The 24,716-nt window shown below is 40.4% G+C and overlaps 1 protein-coding gene and 1 pseudogene across 1 annotated transcript in view; one reads left to right on the top strand and one right to left on the bottom strand.

Moving 5' to 3' along the window:
* The first annotated feature begins 3,290 nt into the window (after nt 1-3,290).
* The window catches only part of FGL1 (fibrinogen like 1), a 35,460-nt gene continuing 14,034 nt past the window's right edge, over nt 3,291-24,716 (top strand). Inside the window, exons 1-3 of the mRNA XM_003935566.4 lie at nt 3,291-3,396; nt 15,955-16,034; nt 19,665-19,845. Coding sequence (XP_003935615.1) covers nt 15,972-16,034; nt 19,665-19,845 — 244 coding nt within the window. The 5' untranslated portion in view covers nt 3,291-3,396; nt 15,955-15,971. The remainder of the gene's footprint in view (nt 3,397-15,954; nt 16,035-19,664; nt 19,846-24,716) is intronic.
* Nucleotides 11,274-13,764, bottom strand: LOC104652583 (glyceraldehyde-3-phosphate dehydrogenase pseudogene; annotated as a pseudogene).

Raw genomic sequence — 24,716 nt, 5'->3', positions numbered from 1 at the left:
GGGGTTTCACCGTGTTGACCAGGATGGTCTCGATCTCTTGATCTCGTGATCCACCCGCCTCGGCCTCCCAAAGTGCTGGGATTACAGGCTTGAGCCACCGCGCCCGGCTAGCATCTATCTTAAAGCCAATGAGAAACGTGACAGCGTGGGGGAGCTACAAAGATGGCTGCCACTTCCTTTCTGCCAGGGGTTCCTAATGGAAACCATTCGGCAAAAGGAATTCTGGGAAATGTAGTTCCGCCTACCCAAGTTGACACGTTACAAAGCACCTCACTTTTTCTTGGTTCCTTTTCTTCGTCTTTTTCTTTATTCGCCTTTACCCTTATTTTTGTAGTTCATGTTGTCAGAATCTTTCCCAAGAAGTGCGTATGAAGGTGGAACTGTTTCTTGAGCATGTATTAATTTAAACTTTCCACTCCTTACATCAACAATGGGGATATTTAGGATGACTCACTAGTAAAATTGGTTTAGTTTTAATTTTAAAATGCTTCTCTATGGAAATTTTTCACACCTATTTTATGTGCAAGTAAATTTTCTAGTTTTTCAGGGCTCTGCCTGCAATGTTACCAAACCAACATTTTAGGAAGAAATTTGATTACCTCCACCTGAGGAGGCTCTGCTAGTTGTGTGGAATGAAGACTATTAACAATCTCTTTCCTTGATACATATAATACATTCCATTCGAAATATTTTAATAAAAGGCACATTTGAAGTTTAAAATGTTATCATTGTAGTCAGAGCATGTTTTATAAGTCCCATAAAAGGATGCCTCCTGAAGTGGGAGTCAAGTTTGGAAAATATAACCATCATAAATTTATGCTGGTGGAATAGAGTCAAGGATATAAGATCCGTTGTCTGAGTCTAGTTCCCTCACACAGCCTTAAGCAGACACGTTCCTCGCTGCAAGCTTAGGTGGACTGGAGGCAGGGAGATCTGGAATTGTACTTTCCCACAGGGGCTGGGTCAAGTATCAAAGAGTGGACAGGTGTTCAATCCAGCAGACATAATACAGGTTTCAGAGGGTTTGGATGAAAACTGTGCTGTAACTGATGTACTAATTGAAGAGTTATCTGAATAAGGTCTTTCAAAAGGAGAAGGAAAAAAAATTGACAGTATTCCTTTAATCTGTTTGGGAGCCTAATCAGCCTGATCTTAGTGGGACTATACCTGTTGTCCTATTATATATCATTCTTTTCTTGTATTTCTTTCAGCCAGTGATCTCAGGTCTCATTCTCATTTTACAGCTTTGGTACTGTTGTACAAAGTCACATCTTTTTCTTCTTTCTTTCTTTTTCTTTCTTTCTCTTTCTCTCTCTCTCTCTGTCTCTCTTTTTCGGTTTCTGTTTCTCTTTCTCCCCTTCCTTCCTTCCTATTTTCCTTCCTTCATTCAAAACAAAGTCTCACTCTGTAGCCCAGGCTGGAGTGTAGTGGCATGACCTCAGCTCACTGCAACCTCTACCTTCTGGGTTCAAGTGATTCTTCTGCCTCAGCCCCCCAAGTAGCTGGGACTACAGATGCCCACCACCATGCCTGGATAATTTTTGTGTTTTTAGTGAAGACTAGAAATACATGGGGTTTCACCATGTTGGCCAGGCTGGTCTCGAACTTCTGACCTCAGGTGATCCACCTGCCTCAGCCTCCCAAAGTTCTGGGATTAAAGGAGTGAGCCACCACACCCAACAATAATTTTGATCTTTCTTGATGATAGTTCTTCCATCATGTTATGGCAGTACATCCATGGACTAAAGGATAATGTCACTCTGAGAAAATCTGGCCTTTGGAATTTCTCCACAAAATATTGGCCCTAGAGTCGGTTTTTACTGTGTGATTAGCTTTTGCGAGTTTCTCCTGAGGCAGTGATGCCAGCTATGTCCCCAAAAGACAGCATAGTCTACCTTTAGTAGAGAAAAGCACAGATTCTGAGCAGGATTTCCTTTGAGTCCAACTCCACTTCTTGCTACCTGTGTGACCTCGTGTAATTCACTTAAACCTCTGTGTTTAAGTGAAAACCTCTTGGTTTCCTGATTTGTGAAATGGAGATCGTTAACAGTATCTACTCATAAGCTTGTGTGGCTGAGCAAGTTGATATAATTACCATGTTTAGCACGTGATAAGTGTACCACGTGTTAGCTGCTGTTAATATTATGTCCCTCCAGTGAGGAAATAAACACAAGGCTAAATTATTGCTTGAATGGGGAGAAAGCAAAAGGCATACAAGAAGGAAAGAGAGATTTGTATTTCAAAATGTATCAGCTTACCACAGAGGTAATTATCGAATTAGCTAAATAATTCTGTATTTTTGCTTTCGAAATTTGACATTAGCATCTTGAATTCTCTACAATTATGAATGTATAATTTCCACTTCTTCTGCATGTGTGAAAATCAGTTCAGCCTAACTGGCTTTTTTTCTTCTTCTTCTTTCCAGTAAATCAACAGGATTACCTTTCCCTTAATAATCTTTAAAATGTCTGAGTGAAGGACAGGAAAATCTTTAATGGGAAGGCCAAACATCGTCAGTGCTTGAGTCAAGTAAATAACAAAGAACAGAAAGAAAACACAACTCTGGTATTTTACTGGAATCTGAGTGAATAAATAGGGACCACAGGACAACTGGCAAACAGCTGCTTGAGTTACATCAGAAGGAAAGAAGAAATGATAAACATGGATTTCCGATATGAAACTGTTACACAATACGATTAATGGAGCTAACAGGCACCTATCACACATTAGAAAATCTTCTACAGGATTTTAAAACAAAAGGAACAACTTGTCCAGAGTATAATTGACACTTCCAGTTAAATTTCACAATTTTGCCCCTCAGGAACTACTTTTGTTTTTCTTAGAGGGCAAATAAACTGACCATTTCATCTTGGCAATTATTAACCTGCCTCTTTTTTAATAACTAGGAAAAATTTGGCTTATCTCCATAGTTTAGTTGAGATGACATTTTAATTCATATATTTCTAGGTAAAATGTTATTACCTTAATGCTTAATACAAAGCAAAGTTTCAGCTGAACTTTGGTTTTACTTAATCTTCAATGAAACATTATTGAAGTAAAAGTACAAAAACTCTCTGAATGAATATAATAATAAGTTTTAAAATATGCTTTTTATAAAGATATATTATTGGATCTTTCACAAAAAGTCATACAAATGGGGAAAAAAGAAAAATGTCAGAGTGTTGAGATTTGCCCTTGAATCTCCTCATTTAGTTTTCTTTCAGTTAAACCAATCTCCACGTTTGTTTCTGGATTGAAGCCAGAATCAACATTGTCCCTATATCTAATCAAATAATGGAGAAATAATTACAAATTCTGAATGCAGTTAGAGGATACTGGAAAGCAGGGTGTCTGGACGGAGCCTGAGCTGGATCTCTGACTCATTTCTGACTTTAGGCAAGTTATTTAATGTCTGCATTTTTGACATGCTTGAAATCATGCTAATTTATTCCACAGGTATCATAGTAACCAAAACTCAAGTAACAGCCGTTAGCTTTTTCAAGAAGTCAGGTTGACTAGCAAGAAGTCTGCTTCTGCAACTTGGAGTAGAGATTTAGAATTATATAACTTTTCTATTTCCTTTATATTTTAAATGAATTGTATGGGAGTTTGATGCAAACGACAGGTTTGCATTTTCACTATAAAATATTAAAAATAAAATGGACCATATGACAATTTTAACTTCAGAAGTAAAAATTTCAGAAACGTTTTTCTTTATTTCATTTATTAGGAGATCAAATGTATTTAGCTTTTAAAGACGTTCAGGAAGTATGAATTCTTAAGAAAAGTACAAAGTCACAGTCATAGTTATTTTCAGAAAAAGAACAAAAATTGGAAGGAAATAGCTTAAAAGGAGACTCTAAGTTCGTGTTTATGGGTAAATTTTTAACTCACTGTCTTACATTAAGGTTATAGTCCATTTGTGAATGCTAACTTATTAAACAGACTTCCTTCAATAACTTTTTCCTTCCTTTTTGTTTCTTTTATGTATCGTTTTAAAATGGCTTGCTTAAAACATACATTTTGAAGTGTTTACATGCTACTAATACACTTTTGTAATTGTTTTTAAAAATTACGTATTACCTGTTGAACTTTTCATTTACAAATTTAATGTGTTTGTCTGTAAATTTAATGCAGTGTAATTAATTGAATAATTTTTTAAAATGTAGTGGGGAAGAAATTAGAATTTAGAGCATTAAAATAATTTCTGTCAAATAATGTAGTCCACCAAAGAACAGCCATTGGAGAACAATTTTAATTTTATAATAATTAAAAGGTTTGAAACTGCCTAAAGCAAAAATATTATAAAAGAAATCAACTAATTATACAGTAAATGAACAGAATAAGTTGATACAACTTTACTGTAAACCAGAAGTGCAGAATAAATAATGGTTTACTATAATGAATGATGGAGACCAGAGTTTCAAAGCAAGTTTCTTAATACCTAGCATTTCTTCTCTTATAGAGAATGTTGGTTAGACTTACAAATGAGGAAAATGGGTAGAGGACTTAAGATATTCTCAGGAATTATTCTAAAGCTAGTTAAAGTAATATAATGACTTTCTCAAACTTATATAATTACATTTTGAAAAGCTTTCTTGTTTATTTACTGCCAAACTAGGGGATGCCTTTTTAATTTGATTATTCGATTATTTTAATGGCAATGAGGTGAACATTTCAGGACATCAAGAGACAGAGACCTGTCAAAAAATTTGCATTAGCCCTTTATTTTTTACCAAATATTGCTAAGCAATATTTATATATCTTACGTCATATAATGTATATATAATATACATATAATTATGTATAATAATGTTGTGTACATACATACACATATGTATACAGTGTGCATAGGTAAAATTATATATTAGACATAGGTGTATCTCCCAAAACATTTTCAAAACATACTTTCATTTATGCAAAAGCCAGAATCAAACATTGGAATAAGAAAATAATTTTTGTAAGCTCTAAATGTTTGTTGTTGCTTGTTTGTTTGTTTTTTGAGACTGAGTCTCACTCTGTCACCCAGGCTGGAGTGCAGTGATATGATCTCAACTCACTGCAACCTCCCGCCTCCTGGGTTTCAGCAATTCTGATGCCTCAGCCAACCGAGAGTAGCTGGGATTAAAGGTGCGCACCACCAAGGCCGACTAATACCTTTGTATTTTTAGTAGAGATGGGGTTTCACCATGTTGGCCATGCTGGTCTGAAACTCCTGACCCACGTGATCTGACCGCCTTGGCCTCCCTAAATGTTGGGATAACAAGTGTGAGCCACCATGCCTGGCTAAGCTCTAACTTTTTAAGCTAATTTATTCATTTCTGAAATAAAGTGCTTGATCCCACAAAAGCATAGAAAAACTTGAACCAAATAAAAAAGATAATTTCAACGGATATCATTAAAGCAAAGTCTAGAAGGTACAGACATTTCATGTCTTTTAATTTTTGACACCTGAATATTATCTGGGGGTGGATTAAAATAATGAAGATTTGTTTCCTGTCATGTAAGAAAAAGAGGACGTTATTTTTACCACTGATCCTTAGCAGTTTTATTTATCAAAGAAAAATCCTAATTAAAAATCCATTAAATGCATTGGTTCTTTTCAGTCAGAAGGAAAATTTGAGTTGGGAGTCACAAATAAATGGTATTCATGTCATATTGCTATACTAATTTCCCAGACTTGTGTGAATATGCTTAGTGAAAGTCTCTTTTATTTCTTTAGGCAAATAATTTTTCCTCTCTGAGCCTCATTTCCTCTAGTGTTGATGATACTTTACTGAATGATCTCATTTCCTTTAATTATGTTTTGTCTGCATGGTCTATCCTTGGGGAATAAGGCTTTCTGTTTCTAAAATCTGTTTATATGTTTTTTTAAAATATTTTGTTTTCCATCTTTATTTTCTTTTGCTTGCTTATTATAAAATATTTTTGTTTCTTATTTTCTGTAACATGAAAAATGCTTTATGATCGTATGTCTGTGACTATCCAATTGATTATATTTTTAAAATATCTATTTGCAGAAGGGCATTTTTTTTCCTTTTTGCTACTTGAATTTTGCAATGAATTTAAAAATTAGATAGCTAGGACATGGGGGTGCAAATTTAAAAAGCAACACAGCTATTGTAATTTTGCTCAAAAATATATTTATTGCCAACTGAAAACATGAGTCAAACTAAAAACTTACTTTGAAATAGCTATAATACTGGCCTTAGCCCACTTGTATAGCCAACTTTTAAATATCTTAGCATTGTGTTTTCAATTATATATTTTCTTTTGGGATTTAATAAATCCAAATATCTCTTTTAAAACCAAAATAAGCTATCACATATCAACATTACATATTTGCAAATCAGAAAAAACTTTATGAAAAGCATAGTTCCTTTATAGGTTCTTAGTTATTTTTGTTGTTGGAAGGGTGAAGATGGAGGAAATCTGATAAAGACATCTTATAAATTTAACAGACACAAAAGAATTTGATCTCTGATAAGCAACTGCAAAATTACAATACCAAATATTAGGAAGTTCTTCAACTCTGATTTAGATTTACACATTTTCTTATCATCTGCTCAATAGATATATTGTTGGTACCTGCGCTAGGTTCAATTGTGCCCCCCAAAATATATTCATTCCTAACTTTTATAACCTGTGAATGTGACCTCTTTTGCAAATAGGGTCTTTGTAGATGTAACCGAGTTAAGATGAGGTCACATTGGATTAGGGCAGACCGTAACCCAATGACTGATGTCCTTATGTGAAGAGGGAAATTTGGAAATAGAGACACACAGAGGAAAGACAGCCGTGTAAAGATGGTATCAGAGAATGAAGTGATACTGCCACAAGTCAAAGGATGTTAGGAATTGCTGGCAACCACCAAATGCTAGAAGAGGCCTTAAAGGATTTTTTCTCCTGAGCCTTTGAAGGAAGCATGACCCTGCTCACCTTGATTTTGGACTTGTAAGCTCCAGAACTGTGAGATAATAGACTCTTGTTGCTTTAGGCCACTCAGATTATGGTAATTTGTTACAGCAGCCTTAAGAAACTAGTACAGTACCTAACTACCCACGCAGCATTAGGATATAGTGGTATATATACTAGATATAGCCCTGTAAGCAGCAAGAGTTGAGGGGCTATATGTATTATAGATAGTTTCATCTATATCTACTCAATAGACATACTGTTGGTACCTGCGCTAGGTTCAATTGTTGATGGAGTAGGTAGACAATAAACACATATATTATCATATTTCATTATATTTCGTGATGAGTGCTGAGGAGAAATCTAACCCACTGTAATAGAGATACGGAATGTATGGGTAATACGGTTTACCTGTGTCTCCACCCAGATCTCATCTTGAAATGTAGTTCACATAATCCCACATGTGGTGGGAAGGACCGGGTGAAAGATGACTGAATCATGGGGTGGTTACCCCCATGCTGCTGTTCTCATGATAGTGCGTGAGTTCTCCTGAGATCTGGTGGTTGCATAAAGGGCTTTCACCGTTTTGCTCGGCACTTCTCCTTCCTGTCATCATGTGAAGAAGGACTTGTTTGCTTCCCCTTCTGCCATGATTGTAAGTTTCCTGAGACCTCCCCAGTCATGGCAAACTGTGAGTCAATTAACCCTCTTTCCTTTATAAATTACCCAGTCTTGGGCAGTTCTTTATAGCACCATCAGAACGGACAAATACAATGGGGGGCAGTTGTTATTTCAGATGTGGTAGTCAGGGAAGGTATCTCTGGGAAGAGACTACCTGAGCAAAGACCTGAAGGATGTGAGGGAGCAAACCTCACAGATTTTCAGAAAAGTTTTCCAGATAGAGAGAAAAGCAAGTGCAATGGCCCGGAGAGGTCTGTGTATTTCAGTGTGTTCCAAAAATGCCAAAGAGGCCTATGTGGCAAGCAAAAATAATGCGAAAGGAGGTGTATCAGGGAGATGGATGTTCACAGATTACCTAATGCTTCATTGGAGGATAACCACATATCCTGGTTTGTCCAGAAAAGGCTCAGTTTAGAATCCTGTCTCATTGTAATTCTAAAAAAAAGTTCTGGTTTGCAACATTGGAATCTTCTTTCTTTTTTTGTTTTTTTCTTGGGGGAGAGGGTTTGTTTTTGTTTTTGTTTTTGTTTTTCAGACAGGGTTTGCTCTTGTTGCCCAGGCTGGAGGGAATGGTGCAGTCTCGGCTCACCACAGTCTCTGCCTCCCAGGTTCAAGCGAATCTCCTGCCTTAGCTTCCCGAATAGCTGGGATTACAGGTATTCGCCACCACGCCCAGCTAATTTTGTGATTTTAGTAGAGATGGGGTTTCTCCATGCTGGTCAGGCTGGTCTCAAACTCCTGACCTCAAGTGATCCACCCAAAGTGCTGGGATTACAGGTGTGAGCCACCATGCCAAGCAACATCAGAATATTCTAATGGTGGCTTGGTCCAGACAGTAGCAACAGAGGTAGTGAGAAGTGATTAGATGTTGTATAAATTTTGAATGTAGAGTCTTTCCTTAGGAAAGTTATTTTGCTTCACTATTTTAGCTTCCTTTAGTAAAAAGTAAATGTAATTTCTCCTAAAGGCATCCTGAAGATTAGCTGATGGCAAAACCATGACACTCCATGTGTTGATGATGTGTTAGCAATTTTTTAAACCTATTTTAAGTGGCACGCATTAATGTATTAACATGGGAGGCAGCATGGATATAAAAACAAGTTGTTGCCAATTTGCTCTCTCTTATCAAGTAAGCCACAAACAGTATATTTTGAACCTTTTTTTTTGGCATTCATTTTAGTATAAATGGTTTTAATGATTTCAAGTGTATTCTTCCTATCTAACCGATATGCATTAATTTAAAGCAATAAAATTGCCATTTTTCTAAGTCAGAAATGTCCAAACATCTGCGATTTCTTATAGTTCAACCTAATACATTAAGAAAGGTTTAACAAGGCAATAAGGAAAGAGGTTCAGGTGATCTGGGGAATATTTCCAGAGTATATCTCCAGAGGTTGCATGGTCTTGGGCAAATCATAAGCATCCCCGTGCTTACTTTCTTATTTTCATTGTGAGACTAATAAAATAAAATAAAATGGCCAATTAAATTCTGGTAGTGTTTTGGGGTGTTGTTGTTGGTGGTTAAGACGGAGTCTCGCTCTGTCACCCAGGCTGGAATGCAGTGACACAGTCTCAGCTCACTGCAACCTCTGCTTCCCAGGGTCAAGCAATTCTCATGCTTCAGCCTCTCGAGTAGCTGGGATTACAGGAGTGCACCACCACACTGGCTAATTTTTGTATTTTTGGTAGTGACAGGGTTTCACCATGTTGACCAGGCTGGTTTTTTTTTTTTTTTTTTTTGAGACGAAGTTTCACTCTTGTTACCCAGGCTGGAGTGCAATGGCGCGATCTCGGCTCACTGCAACCTCCGCCTCCTGGGTTCAGGCAATTCTCCTGTCTCAGCCTCCTGAGTAGCTGGGATTACAGGCACACGCCACCACGCCCAGCTAATTTTTTGTATTTTTCGTAGAGACGGGGTTTCACCGTGTTGACCAGGATGGTCTCGATCTCTTGACCTTGTGATCCACCCGCCTCGGCCTCCCAAAGTGCTGGGATTACAGGCTTGAGCCACCGCGCCTGGCGACCAGGTTGGTCTTAAACTCCTGACATCAGGTGCTCCTCCCACTTTGTCCTCCCAAAATGCTGAGATTACAGGTGCGAGTCTCCACGCCCAGCCAAAGTTTAGCAGAGTGTTCAGTGATGTCCAAACACAAACACAGTATGGTTTCAGATGCGTATGCCTCATTTTTCCAGTCCACATGTTAGACTTATGGAAGTAGCCCTTCTCCTCTTGATGGGCCCTTGAAGGTAATACTGCAGCCTTGCAGAACTACCTTCTACCTGAATGGCTAACCCATTTTTTTTTTTTTTTAATGAAATTTTGCACTGTCTTCCAGGCTGGAGTGCAGTGGTGGGATCTTGGCTCACAGCAACCTCTGCCTCCTGAGTTCAGGTGATTCTCCCACCTCAGCCTCCTGAGTAGCCTGGGACTACAGGCACAGGCCACCACACCCAACTAATTTTTGTATATTTAGTAGAGACAGGGTTTCACCATGTTAGCCAGGATAACCTTGATCTCCTGAGGCGATCCACCCGCCTCAGCCTCCAAAAGTGCTGGGATTACAGGCATGAGTCACCACACCTGGTCGGCTAATCCATTTTTATATAATGCCCCAGGCCATGCAGGCTGCTTGGCATCTTTATGGGAATAGAGTAATTGTCCCAACAAGCCCATTTAGCAATTATTCTGTGTCATTATTAAAATATTATTCTCTTATTGTGAAGAAAAGATACTAAAGCATGCTATATGTAGGTCAGTAATTTTCTGGTGACAGGGATTAGAGGAATAGAATCCATTCAATTTTTGAAACTTTCCCTAAAAATAGAAAATACATGCTTGAAATAATCTCATCCTAGTTTATTGTCATTTTTTTCTAAGCCTTCTTTAAAAATATATCTTCCTACTGTAATTCAGTTTAAGTGGATAATGTTTACTTCTCAATAAAATTATTGACTACTGATTAGTAACAGATATAATCCTTTGTATTATTCAATGTTGAAAAAATCCAGCCACAATGAATGAAGTGTGTTCCTAAAAACTCCTAGAAAAAAAGAAAACATGAAACTACCCCCAGGATCAGAATGAAGATGTGTTTGCTGATGACACCAGATGTCTTTGGTTTAGAGTATTTATTTCAACTTGAAATTTTCTTAATTTGTAGACATAATCTTGACATCTGCGAATACGAGGTTTAGGACACTATTGCATTGTAAATGAGTCTCTTTACTGCAGTCGGGGTTGGTATCTTAAAGAAAATGATTTTTATCTTTCATGACAATGATAAAGGTGACCTAGAAAAGTGTTCCTTAAATAATTCCAAGCTTATTATATTAATTAGCAAATATTAATTGATTGCAAAGCTAATCATCTTTTCTTCCAATTTTTCATTACTTCTGTTCCTTTGCAGTTCTAGTCTCACCCCATTTTACCTTTTATAAAAATACACAGAGGGTGTCTCTTTTTCACATTGGTAAACATTTTAAATGTCACAAAGTTAATTTTCTCTGTTTTCAATATAAGCAAATATTTTAATATAATCGAATATATTTAATAAGTTACATATAAAAATATCTACTATTTCTATCACTGGGCCTAATGTAGATACATACTCAATATATGATTGAATTTTAAAGAAAAATATTTACTAAGATAATAAAAAAGAGTGAAATGACAGAGTTCTTATAAATTGTTGCTACAAATTATATCGTATGTTTAAAAGATAACTTGACTGGAAAAATGGGCCTAGAGATACTTTTTTTTTTGAGACAGAGTGTCACACTGTCACCCTGGCTGGAGTGCAGTGGCGCAATCTTGGCTTAGTGCAACTTTTGCCTCCCGGGTTCAAGCAATTTTCTTGCCTCAGCCTCCCAAGTAGCTGAGATTACAGGTGCCTGCCACCAGCTAATTCTTTATGTTTTTAGCAGGGATGGAATTTTACCATGTTGGCCAGGCTGGTCTTGAACTCCTGACCTCAGATGATCCACCTGCCTAGGTCTCCCAAAGTGCTGGGATTACAGGCGTGAACCACTGTGCCAGGCTGGATCTAGAGATACTTACTAGGGCTTTTCTTTAATGAGTATTGTAGGTATTCTTGTGTTTTATCTCATTTAGGTGTGTGATTTACTCAGCACTTCATCTCTTTCTATACATCTTGATTATTTATTTATTTTTCGTTCATTCATTTATTTTTAGGCAGTCTCATTCTGTCACCCAGCCTGAAGTGCAGTGGCGCAATCTTGGCTCGCTCAAACCTCTGCCTCTAGTATTCAAACAATTCTCCTGCCTCAGTCTCCCGAGTAACTGTGATTACAGGCATGCACTAGCATGCCCGGCTAATTTTTGTTTATTTGTTTGTTTGTTTGTTTGTTTTGGCTGAGCACAGGGGACTTTATTGATGGTACATGACAAGGTGGGACTCCCCACGCCCCTCCCTCTTCAAGGGGTTTGCATGGAAACTGTGAGCAGGGCCGATTCAGTGTGGTGGAGGACTCAGTGTGGCAGGGACTCCCCAGCAGTGAGGGCTTCTCTTCCTCTCCTGCTTTCGCTGGGGCTGGTGGTCCAGGGGTCTTACTCCTTAGAAGCCATGTGGGACATGAGGTCCACCACCCTGTTGCTGTAGCCAAATTCATTGTCATACCAGGAAATCAGCTTGACAAAGTAGTCATTGAGGACAATGCCAGCCCCAGCATCGAAGGTGGAAGAGTGGGTGTCACTGCTGAAGTCGGAGGACACCACCTGGTGCTAGGTGTAGCCCAGGATGCCCTTGAGGGGGGACTTCTGATGCCTGCTTCACTATCTTCTTGACGTCATCATATCTGACAGGTTTTTCCAGACACAGGTCAGGTCCACCACTGATATTGCTGACAGTGGGGACAGAGAAGGCCATGCCAGTGAGCTTCCCGTTCAAGGATGACCTTGCCCACGGCCTTGGCAGCGCCAGTAGAGGCAGGGATGATGTGGAGAGCCCCATGGCTGTCATGCCAGTTTCTTGGAGGGGCCATCCACAGTATTCTGGGTGGCAGTAATGGCATGAACTGTGGTCATGAGTCCTTCCACGATAATGAAAGTTGGCACTGATAACCTTGGCTGGGGATGCTAAGTAGTTGATGGTACAGGAGGCACTGCTGATGATCTTGAGGCTGTGGTCATACTTCTCATGGTTCATGCCCATCATGAACATGGGGGCATCAGCAGATGGGGCAGAGGTGATGACCCTTTTGGCTCCCCCCTGCTAGTGAGCCCCAGCCTTCTCCATGGTGGTGAAGATGCCAATGGACTTCACCACGTGCTCAGCGCCAGCATTGCCCCACTTGATTTTGGAGGGATCTTGCTCCTGGAAGATTGTGATGGGATTTCCATTGATGACAAGCTTCCGGTTTTCAGGCTTGACGGTGCCATGGAATTTGCCATGGGTGGAATCATACTGGAACATACAGACCACGTATTTGACGTCAATGAAGGGGTCATTGATGGCGACAATATCCACTTTACCAGAGTTAAAAGCAGCCCTGGTACCCAGGCGCCCAACACGACCAGAAACGTTGACTCCGAACTTCACCTTTGCCATGGTGTCTCAGGGATGTGGCTGGCAGTGGGAGACAGATGTGGCTGTCTGTCGAACAGGAGGAGCAGAGAGCCGTGTTTTTGTTTTTGTTTTTGTTTTTGTTTTTGTTTTTGTTTTTGTTTTTTAGTAGAGATGGGCCTTTCGCTTCCTGACTTCAGATAATTCACCTGCCTGAGCCTCCCAAAGTGCTGGGATTACAGGCGTGAGCCACCTCACCCGGCCCATCTTGGTTACTTTGTTCACAGTACTAGGAAGAAGAGTTAAATCAGGACTAATTGCTATTATATGAATTTCTGTCCAGTGCTGTAATACAGAAATTTGGTGTTTCTCTTTAGACTCTTTGATGTGGACAGAGAATGAAATGTAAAATACGCCTCTTTTCAGAAAGAAGTCCTACATTGAAAAAAATAAGCAAACGAACGTACCTGTACCTTTTATACCTCTCCCGGGTGCACGAAGGAGGCTTTCCAACTGGTGGGCTTCTTCGGAGAGTGATCAGTCAAGGAAAAGGCTCCTTTGATGGAGAATCCCCAGTATCAGTCTCTGAAGACCTTTTCTGTGAAGCTCTGCGTCCCCCCAGTGAGGAATCCCGTGTTCTCTGGCCTGGAAAGTGGCAGGGAGAGTGCAGAGCCGGCTGCCCGGCTGCAAGGGAAGTGGCCTGGGAAAGCCTCGCCCTTCTCAACGGGAGCGTCTCCTGGCAATGGTTTTTTTTTTTTTTTTTTTTGAGACGGAGTTTCGCTCGTGTTACCCAGGCTGGAGTGCAATGGCGCGATCTCGGCTCACTGCAACCTCCGCCTCCTGAGCAATTCTCCTGCCTCAGCCTCCTGTCTCCCGGCAATCTTAATAGAAAGTAAATCTTCCATAGACTGAAAGAGTAGGAGAAGCAGCATTCCCCTGGCTGCTTAGGGTTTAGGTGAGGATCTGACTGTCAGTGCATTGGCCTGTACCTTCATTTCCAAGCGAGCAATGCCTCCAATTCCAATCCAGAATCCACCGAATGCGACTTCTCCCACTTCTCATGGCCCTCCTGTCCGCTGCTGCTTTGCCAACTCCCCTACTCACCTTCTCTTCTTTCCTTTTCTCTTTTCCCTCCCCGTCCCTTCCCCTCCCCTCCCTTCCATCTCTAGATTCCCCTTCCCTCCACTCCCCTCTCCTCACTTCCGCTTCCCTCTCCTTCCCTTCCCTTCTCTTCCCTTCCCTTTCCCGCCCCTCCCCTCTCCTCCCTCCCCCTCCCCTCCACTCCCCTCCCTTCCGTTCCCCTCCCTTCCCCTCCCTTCTTCTCCGTTCCTCTCCCTTCCCTTCCCTTCCATCTCTAGGTTCCCCTTCCCTCTGCTCCCCTCCCCTCTCCTTCCCTTCTCCTCCCTTCCCTTCCCCTCCCTTCCCTTCTCTTTCCCTCCCTCCCCTCCCTTCCATCTCTAGGTTCCCCTTTCCTTCCCTTCCCTTCCCTTCCCCCTCCTTCCCCTCCCCTCCCTTTCGTCTCTAGGTTCCCCTTCCCTTCCCTCCCCTCCCCTCTCCTCCTCTCCTCTCCCTTCCCCTATCCTCTGCTCCCCTCCCTTCCCCTCTTCCTGCTTCCCCTCTCCCCCTTCCCCCCTACCCTCCTCTCCCCTCCCTTCCCTCTCATTTATTTTCCTTCTAAATAGGGCCTCACTCTGCCACCCAGGCTGGAATGCAATGGTGTGATCTTGGCTCACTGCAACCTTCACTCCTGGGTACAAGCATTTCTCCTGCCTCAGCCTCCCAAGTAGCCGGGATTACAGGCGCCAGCCACCATACCATTTCTAGATAATTTTTGTATTTTTGGTAGAGATGGGGTTTTGCCATGTTGACCAGGCTGGTCTCCAGCTCCTGACCTCAAATGATCTGCCGGCCTCAGCCTCCCAAAGTGCTGGGATTACAGGTGTGAGCCACCGCACCAGGTCTCACCCACCAACATGCTGACCTTGCACGCTTGCTGTTCTTTCCCTTTCTCTTTGACTTTGTCAATTTGCGTCTTTTACACTTTTTGCTCATTTTCTAGTGGGCTTTGTGAGAAGAAAAACACTTAATTCATGTGTTCAGTTCAACCAAAAGTCCCCAACTCCTTCTTAACTCTTACCTTCAAAACTACACTTAGCCGTTTGTCTTCCCATGAAAGAGGAAAGTGTGTCAGTATAAACAGACTGCAGTTCAAAGCAAGGAAATCACATTTTCCTCTCTGAGAAGGCTCTTACTTCCTGATTCTGCAGAGGCAACAACAGTTATTGGGGTCGCCACATGAGTTAAATGCTAAGGATACCAAAATGGGCAAGGTGTGATCTTCGCTTTCAAGAATCTTATTCTAGGCAGTGGCTCACACTTGTAACCCAGCACTTTGAGAGGCCAAGGCAGGAGGATCGCTTGAGCCCAGTAGTTTGAGACCAGCCTGAGCAACACAGGCAGAAAAGACTCAAGCTCCGTAAGCAGAGACTTGTGTCCGTATTTTGACTGAGTCACTTCCTTGTTGTGTAACATTAGGTAACTGATTAAAATGCTTCTGTGCCTTTCCACAGCATTACACAAACAGCACATTGGAACTTCAAAAAGAACCGGAGTCCTTCCTCTGTTTTAGTGATGGAACAGGTTCAATTCTGGTTAACAATGAATGTCATTCTGTGCGGTGAGAGGCTGGGAAAGTCTGGGACAATTTCCTTGGCAACTCTAAGACTAGGGTTGGCCTGCAGCTACATCTGACTTCCTGGACCTACTTAAGTCTGAACTCTGATCTCATGAAAAATTCAAGGTTGAGACATTTTTGAAATTCTTTTTGTTTTTGCAGTTTTTTCAAGGGGGAACATGGCAAAGATGTTCAGTTTCATCCTTGTCGCCACCGCTCTGATAATGGGCAAGGAAAGCTGGGTAAGCTTATCATAAAAACTATTATTATATTTATAATGCCTGCTTTTACCTGAATTTTCTTTCATCTTACATTAAACCTATAGTGACTTGTCATTGAAATAACTCAAAGGGAGAAGGAAAGAGGCTGGTGGAAACACCCAACAGATCGGAAAGCAGCACTCGAAAGTGCTTTACATTTTTTTAAATAAAAAGTATTCACAATAAATAATAATTTTTTAAAAATTCACTGGAGTTATTTGGTTGGAATATAATATTGAAATCTGAAACTGTCCATGGTAATTAAAATTGACCTTGGGTTTTTCAATATTGGAAAGTGTAAAACTAGCCAGATTATTAGAAAGTAATTACATTGAGCTTGTGCTGTCCTCCATTATTGAATAAAAAAGACAAAATACTCGTTCATTCAAAGTTCTTGGAGAAAGAAAACTCCTAGGTTTTAAATAAGCTTGCTAGATATATATAAGCAGCCTCATAAAGATTGGCCATACTTGTGATCTCTTCAGTTATTTTAAAATAGCATAGTACACTCTAGTTAACAATATCACAACTGAACCCCCGCTATTGTAAAACAACATAGGACTCAGACACCGTAAAATGTTCTTGCTGTTCATTTTTTAGCCTATGTGAGTCACGGTGCTAAGCAAGTAACTCTCTCAGAGAGGATAAATCTGAGGGATAGGGAGAGAGCAACAAGAGCAAATAAGAAATCATCCTAGTGAGGCCAGACGCAGTGGCTCATGCCTGTAATCCCAGCACTTTGTGGGGGCAAGGTGGTTAGATCGCTTGAGGCCAGGAGTTCAAGACCAGCATGGGCAACATGACGAAACCCCGTCTCTACTAAAAATCCCAGGTGTTGTGGCACGCAGCCTGTATAGTCCCAGCTATTTGGGAGGCTGAAGCACAAGAATCGCTTGAACCAGAGAGGCACATGTTTCAGTGAGCTGAGATTGCACCACTGCACTCCATCCTGGGTCACAGAGCAAGACTCTGTGAAGGAAGGAAGGAAGAAGGAGGGAAAGAGGGAAGGAGGGAAGGAGGGAGGGAGGGAGAGAAGGAAGGAATCATCCTAGAAAAATGGCTGGGAGAGGTTCCATGATTTGAACCTAGACATGGGAGAGAGGGGAGATGACAATCGCTTCTCCATCGTTAGATGACCTTCAGTTTTGAGGCCAGATTTTTGACTTCGTGAAATTTATAGTGAGAATTTATAGCCCTTTGTAGGGAGGCAGTGTACCTCTTCCCTTTGCCTGAATTAGGATATCTAAGTGTGCTGTTCTGACTGCCTAGCAGGGTGCCTGGAACCCAGGAGGTCCTCATATCAATGGAATGATGCAAGGTAGTGCATACAAATAGGAACAGGAAGTTATGCAGACATAAATTGGAAAATACATTTGACTATAATTGAATGACTGTTTTCAGGAAATAATCTGTATAATGGTAGTGTAAGCTGATTCCATTTTTTTTTTAGGAGGGAGTGTCATCCTGTCACTGGAGTCCAGTGGCCAAATCTCAGCTCACTGCAACCTCTGCCTTGCAAGCTGAAGCTGTTCGCCCACCTCAGTCTCCAGAGTAGCTGGGACCACAGACGCTCCCCACCATTCCTAGCTAATTTTTTTTTTTTTTGGTATGTTTGGTAGAGATGGGGTTTTACCATGTTGCCCAGGCTAGTCTTAAACTCCTGAACACAAGTAATCCTCCCATCTTGGCCTCTCAAAGTGCTGGGATTACAGGCATGAGCCACCATTCCTGGCCCAATTACATTTTAAAATTCATAATTTCTTAGAAGTAAACATTCATATTTGTCACATGAGATCATGACATGAGCTGCAAATAGAGATGTTAAGGTAAAAATGGGAAAATGGCCAAAATTGTTCTTAAGCCCTCCTTTCACTATCCATAGTGTTTCTCCCAGAATTGAGTATTCAAGAACCTTGATTGTAGCTTCTTGGCCTCAGTAACTTTTCCTAGAAGACTCACCTCTGTATCTTTCCCTTCCAATTCACCTATTAGATTTGCTTTATCTTCAGAGAGCTCTTCTCAGTCAGATGCCGCATTAGACAGGAGCTGGTAAACTTGTTTACATGCATGCTTAAAAGGCCAGTAACAGATTCAGGCTGCTCCTGTCCCTTTTTGAAGTAGCTCAGGGAAAAATAACAAATAAACAGAAGTTAAAATGACTCCAGGAGAATTTTTAGCAACAGAAAAATGAGTGAGATACACAGAGATATAAGGTCCTAGACTAGTATCCTTTACAAAGGTGCCATATGTCATCAGATTATATGCATTAAATTATATTTTAAGGCCAGGCATGGTGGCTCATGTCTACAATCCCAGCACTTCAGGAGGCCGAGGTGGGCAGATCACCAGAGGTCAGGAGTTCAAGACCAGCCTGGGCAATATGGTGAAACTTTATCTCTACTAAAAATACAAAAATTAGCCAGGCATGGTGGCACACACCTGTAGTCCCAGCTACTCAGGAGACTGAGGCAGGAAAATTGCTTGAACCTGGGAAGCAGAGGTTGCAGTGAGCCAAGATTGTACCACTGCACTCCAACCTGGGAGACAGAGTGAGACTCCATCTCAAAATATATACATCATGCCTGTAATCCCAGCACTTTGGGAGGCTGAGGCAGGTGGATCACAAGGTCAAGAGATCGAGACCAGCCTGGTCAATATGGTGAAACCCTGTCTCTACTAAAAATCCAAAAATTAACCAGGCGTGGTGGCAGGTGCCCGTAATCTCAGCTACTTGGGAGGCTGAGGCAGGAGAATCGCTTGAACCCAAGAGGCAGAGGTTGCAGTGAGCAGAGATCATGTCACCGCACTCCAGCCTGGGCAACAAGAGCAAACTCATTCACATGCATCCTTAAAAGGCAAATAATAGATTCAGGCTCCTCCTGTCCCTTTTTGAAGTAGCTGAGAGAAAAATAACAAATAAACGAAAGTTAAAAGGACTCCGGGAGAATTTCTAGCAACAGGAAAATGAGTGAGATATGCAAGGATATGAGGTCCTAAACCACCATCCCTTATAAAGGTGCCATATGTCATAAGATTATATATATACATATATAAAAATACATACATATATATGTATGTATATATATATATGTATATATATATGTATTTATACCAGAGAACCATTTGAAAATCTCATTTATTATGGGGATTTACATGACAATGATACAATTAACATCTGTAAAGCACATTGCTATTTAGAAAACACATAAGCAATGTCATGTAGAGATTGAGAGCACAGTCCTTGAATTGAATTTGAATCCCACCTCCCCTTACCCACCGGGCATTCAGGACTGAGCCTGTTCCGACCTCATGGAACAGCATGGAATTGTTATGAGGATTGAATGACACAACTATAAAGTTCTTAGCATAGTGATTCTGATTATTTTCTATTATTTGATCCTTTGAGTTCAGAAGTTTTAGCATAAGTCATAATTTCCAGTTCTTCAAATAGCAGGTAGTAGCAGAACTGTTCAAACCGCTTTGTGGTTGGAATAATATTCTGAAATGGGAATGGGAGACAAAATGGAATCACTGATCTATCCAAATATTTAAAAAGCACTTGTTTTCCGTGAAAAGGAGATGCAGACTCATGTCATCTCACCTGTTTTGCAGGCACTTGAGGACTGTGCCCAGGAGCAGGCTCGGCTCAGAGCCCAGGTGCGCCTGCTTGAGACCCGGGTCAAACAGCAGCAGGTCAAGATCACGCATCTTTTGCAGGAGAAGGAAGTCCAGATGCTTGATAAAGGAGAAGAGAGTAGTGTCGTTCACACTGGAGGCAAGAGGCAGTATGCAGGTCAGAATGGACTTAAGTGTTTCAATCACATTACACACCCATGTGCAATGATGGTGCTAGTTATTTGTTCACTTCGGGTTTTGTTAAAGAGCTTTTCCTATTTTAGTAACAGGCAGCAGTAAGCATTGTATCAATTTTAAATGTCTTCTTTCACGCTTTGTTTTTCCATCTCTGCGGACATAAATTGGAAAATATATTTGACTATAATTGAATGGTCATTTAATGTGAATGTTAAATATCTGAGAATTTATAGCATTTAGTAAGAAATCAGGACAATAGATTGTTTAAATACTGGTGTACACAACCAGATGCAGTGGCTTACACCTGTAATCGCAACACTTTGAGAGACTGAGGTGGGCGGATCACAAGGTCAGGAGATCGAGACCAGCCTGGCCAATATGATGAAACCTCATCTCCACTAAAAATACAAAAATTAGCTGGGGATGGTGGCAGGTGCCTGTAGTCCCAGCTACTTGGGAGGCTGAGGCAGGAGAATCACTTGAACAGAGGTTGCAATGACCGTTGATCAGACCACTGCCCTCCAGCTTCGGCAACAAAGCGAGACTCCATCTAAAAAAAAATAAAAAAATGGTGTACACATGGCAGATTACAACTGGGAATGTTTGCATTTGAGCTTTGTGTTTATTTGTGTATCTTTCCTTGCTACATGTATGCACTTTCCCTTCCAAAACCCTTAAGGGCATCAGGGTGGCAAATAAGGTAAAAAATAAAGGAGCAGAAAAAGGAAAAAGAACCAGATTACTTAGGAAAATGAAAGAGTAGTTTTTTTATATGTATATTTTATGGTTTCATAATGTTCCTTTTGATGAGGTTGGTATTTCTCCCCAGAATTAAATGATTTTAAACTGGCAACGTATTACACTAATGGCTGCACATATCATTACTCTCTACAGAAAACTGTTCATTTGAATTCTTCCAGAAGTAAAAGGCATCTTTTAGAGTAAACAAACAATGATTGTCAGAAACAAAAAGATGCTAGCTAGAGCACTTTGTCCATATGTCTGCTCTAGCAAATGATGATACATTGTAATTTCTGTTTATGAGTCTATTGTGGTCCATTAACTGGGCACTTTGTAAGGTCTAAGATGATATTTAATGTACCTCTTTATTGACGATTAGAGCGGCTAGAACACAGTAGATCCTCATATTCATGAATGAAAGGAAGGTAGTTCATAGGGAGAGGAATGACAAGATAAGCAAATATAAATTGGGGAAAATATTTGACTAGAACTGAAAGACTGTAGAATTCAAAGAGATGCCAATCTTATGGGAATAGAAACATCTGTATTTTGTGCTTCTAAACATGCAAGTGTAGGATACAGAAGTTGTGAGAACCTTAGAGGCTATGCTTCAATAAAATGCCTCAGGGCACCTGGCTAGCTCAGATGGCAGCGCATGTGACTCTTAAAATGCTCCCTTTTTCTCTACCATGATCCTTATTTCCCTCTGCTCAGACTCCTCACCCTGGGCTCCTGCTTCTCTGTTGGCCAGCGTCTTGATCCAACTGGCCTACCTCTGGCCCTTTGAGATCAGAAAGGGGCCAGAGCCATTGGTCTGCAGTCATGGGGATGGCTATGGCGTGAAGATGACCTGTGCCTCTGAAGCAAAGAAGAACCAGGGACAGTTCAGGGAAAAACAGTTTGGGAAGTAAACGGACTATCATTCAAGAGACAAGCATACCGATAAGTGATCCCAAAAGTATGTACAAAACTGATTGCAAGGGCGAGGAACTGGTAGATGCAAGCCGAGCACCGTTATTCCAAATTTCAAACCAATCCCAAGACTCGTAGTGTCTATTCAAACACATTCTGAGCAGGTTATTGACACAGACTCAAGGATCAATTATGGCAGGAGATAGCAAATCAGATGTTTGTTTCCAGGCCTCTACAACCAGTCATGGGAAGACTGAGGCTTAAGGGCTGTGTTAGTCCGTTCTCACACTGCTGTAATGAAATAACGGAGGCTGGGTCATTTATAAAGAGAAGAGGTTTAATTGGCTCATGGTTCTGCGGGCTTTAAAGGAAGTGTAGCAGCGTCTGTTTCTGGGGAGGACTCAGGGAACTTACAATCACAAAAGAAGACAAAGCACGAGCAGGCACATCTCACACGGTGAGAGCAGGAGGAAGAGTGAGAGGAGGTACGACACTCTTAAAAAAACAACCATGTCTCATGAGAGCTCACTCGATGTACAGTACTGAAGGGGATGGTGCTAAACCATTCATGAGAACTTCACCCCCATGAGCCAATCACCTACCACCAGACCCTGCCTCCGACACTGGGAATTACAATTCCCTATGAGATTTGGTGGGAACACACATCCAAATCATATCAAGAGCGAAAAATCCAATCCTTGTGTTCACACTGCTGGGGAGCAGACTTTGGAAGGCAAAGGGTCACCAAGGAATAAGGCAAGAAATCAGTTACTTGGAAATTCCAGTGCCAAGTTCAGAGCAAGATTAACAGTACAAGCAGGAGTTAGATAAAAGCGTCATACAGAGATGGTTCAGAAAAAACATTTTATCATGATTACTATAAATTTAAGACTGTTATAAAAATAAGATAGATGATAGGAATTCTAGATAACTGTTTTTTGACAGAAAAGCCAAAAAAATCCGAATTCATTAGATTCACACTTAATATTTTTCGTGTATCAAGTACAATCAAAGGAGAAAAGGGGGGAATAAAATATAAAATATAATTACAGTTCAATTGTTCTTTATTTTTTAGCATATAGGCAAATAGTACTAGAGAGGTTACTAAGAACAAATAATAAATAAAATATATAACATAAAACTTACAGTAAAGTATAGTATAATATGTATATATATAATATTGTATAAAATATATAAGAACTTGCTCACATCAAAGTTTATATTTTTGGCATCCTTAAATTTTAAAAAATTAAATATTCATATATATAATCTGTAGAAATACCAATTTTTTGTTTTTGTTTAAAAGTTACTTTTTTGTTATTAAATTATTTTCTGAATTCTAATTTATCTGATGGTGGAAAACACCCAATTACATACAACCTAGCAATTTGTGCAAACAATGCACAAATCACATGATCTTACAGAACATATTATTAAGATGTCTCTTTTTTTAAGCATTTGGGTGCTGCTGAATTATGAATTAAAGGGTTACTGTATCAAATTCACATTAACTGGTGGTAGTCACAACAATCTGGCGTCACCATCGCTGTTCAGTCGGCAGGTCCACTGGTTCCACTATCTCCCCTTCTGCAGGAGCCCTCAATCTGTATGTGAACATCTTGAGGCGGGATACCAAGAGGCCTAAGGTATTGACTCTGAAGCTTGATTTCAAAGTCCAGCTGCCCTTCTTGCTGGCTGTGGCCTTTGGGCAAATTATATAACCTCTATGTGTCTCATATTCCCCATCTGGAGAATGGCAATGATAAGAATGCTGTGTATTTGTTGTAAGGATTAAAATTTATTAAAATTAGTGAATGTATTTTGGCCAGGTGCCATGAATTATGCCTGTAATCCTCAAACTTTGGGAGGCCGAGGTGAGAGGAACATCTGAGGCCAAGACTTCGAGAACAGCCTAGGCAACACAGTGAGACCCTAACACTGAAAAAAAAAAAAAAAAAGAAAGAAAAAATTCCAGGCTTGGTGGTGCATGCCTGCAGGCCCAGCTAGTCAGGAGGCTGAGGCAGGATTGCAGGAGGCTGCAGTGACCTATGATTGTGTCACTGCACTATAGCCTGGGTAAGAGAATGAGACCCTGTCTCAAATAAATAAATTAATTTAATTTAATTAAACGAGTTAATATCTTTAATATATTAGAGCAAAATAAGTACTCAGTGAATGTCAGATATCTGTGGACAATATTATATTTTGTTTTCAAGGGAGAGAGCCCACTCACTCTACCCTACAAGAATATAGCATTCTCTCAATATTAATTTAATTGCACATTAAAAAAATAACAAAAAGAGTATAATTGAATTGCTTATAGCACAAAGGATAAATGCTTGAGGGGATGGACACCTCATTTTCCATGATGTGGTTACTATGCACGGCATGCCTGTATCCAAATATCACATGTACCTCAGTAAGTACATACACCTACTAAGTACCCACCTTCCTTTATCGTTTTATTTTTTTTTCTTTTTGTTGCCTGGGTTTGAGATGTCGGTAGCAGGGCTAGTTCTGGCGTATCCCAGTATGCTCTGGGGAGTGGAATCTGACCTCTGCTGCGGACCTCTTTTTGTGTTTAGAATGTGGGGTACTTTGTGCCTTTGGTTCTCAGCTTTGAGCCTCAGTCACCATCCGGGAACAACAGGACAAAGCCCATTTGGCAAGCTGTCATTTCACTTTATGAGCTTAAACATTCAGAGAAAGAAGGCACATCACCCAGTTTAGTACAGCGTTTGTCAAAAAAGAAGGCAGGATGCCTTGACCTCACTCTAGTATTATGTAAATATTTTTCTTTCTTTCTTTCTTTCTTTTTTTAAAGAGACGGGGTTTCACCATGTTGGTCAGGATAGTCTCAAACTCCTGACCTCAAATGATTGGCTCGCCTTGGCCTCCCAAAATGCTGGGATTACAGGCGTGAGCCACCACGCCCAGCCTTCTTTCTTTTGTTTTTTAAACAAAACTCCCATGAATATGAATCTCTTTAACCCTACTTTTCTTCTACTTATTCTCCAGGGGTGAGTGGATCAGAACGTTTTGAAAATTATCATTTTAAATATCAAGTTTATATTTTAAATTCTACATTGTTCAAACTTTCTGCTGTTACGGTTTAAGTCTCATTTCCCAAAGCAGACTTCTTTACTTGTTTGCTATGAGCAAGTTGAACTGGTGCTTTTTTTTTTTTTTTTTTTTTAA

Source organism: Saimiri boliviensis, chromosome 13, assembly GCF_048565385.1.
Source record: "Saimiri boliviensis isolate mSaiBol1 chromosome 13, mSaiBol1.pri, whole genome shotgun sequence".
Classification (NCBI taxonomy): Eukaryota; Metazoa; Chordata; class Mammalia; order Primates; family Cebidae; genus Saimiri; species Saimiri boliviensis.
This window is presented reverse-complemented; position numbering and strand designations above follow the sequence as displayed.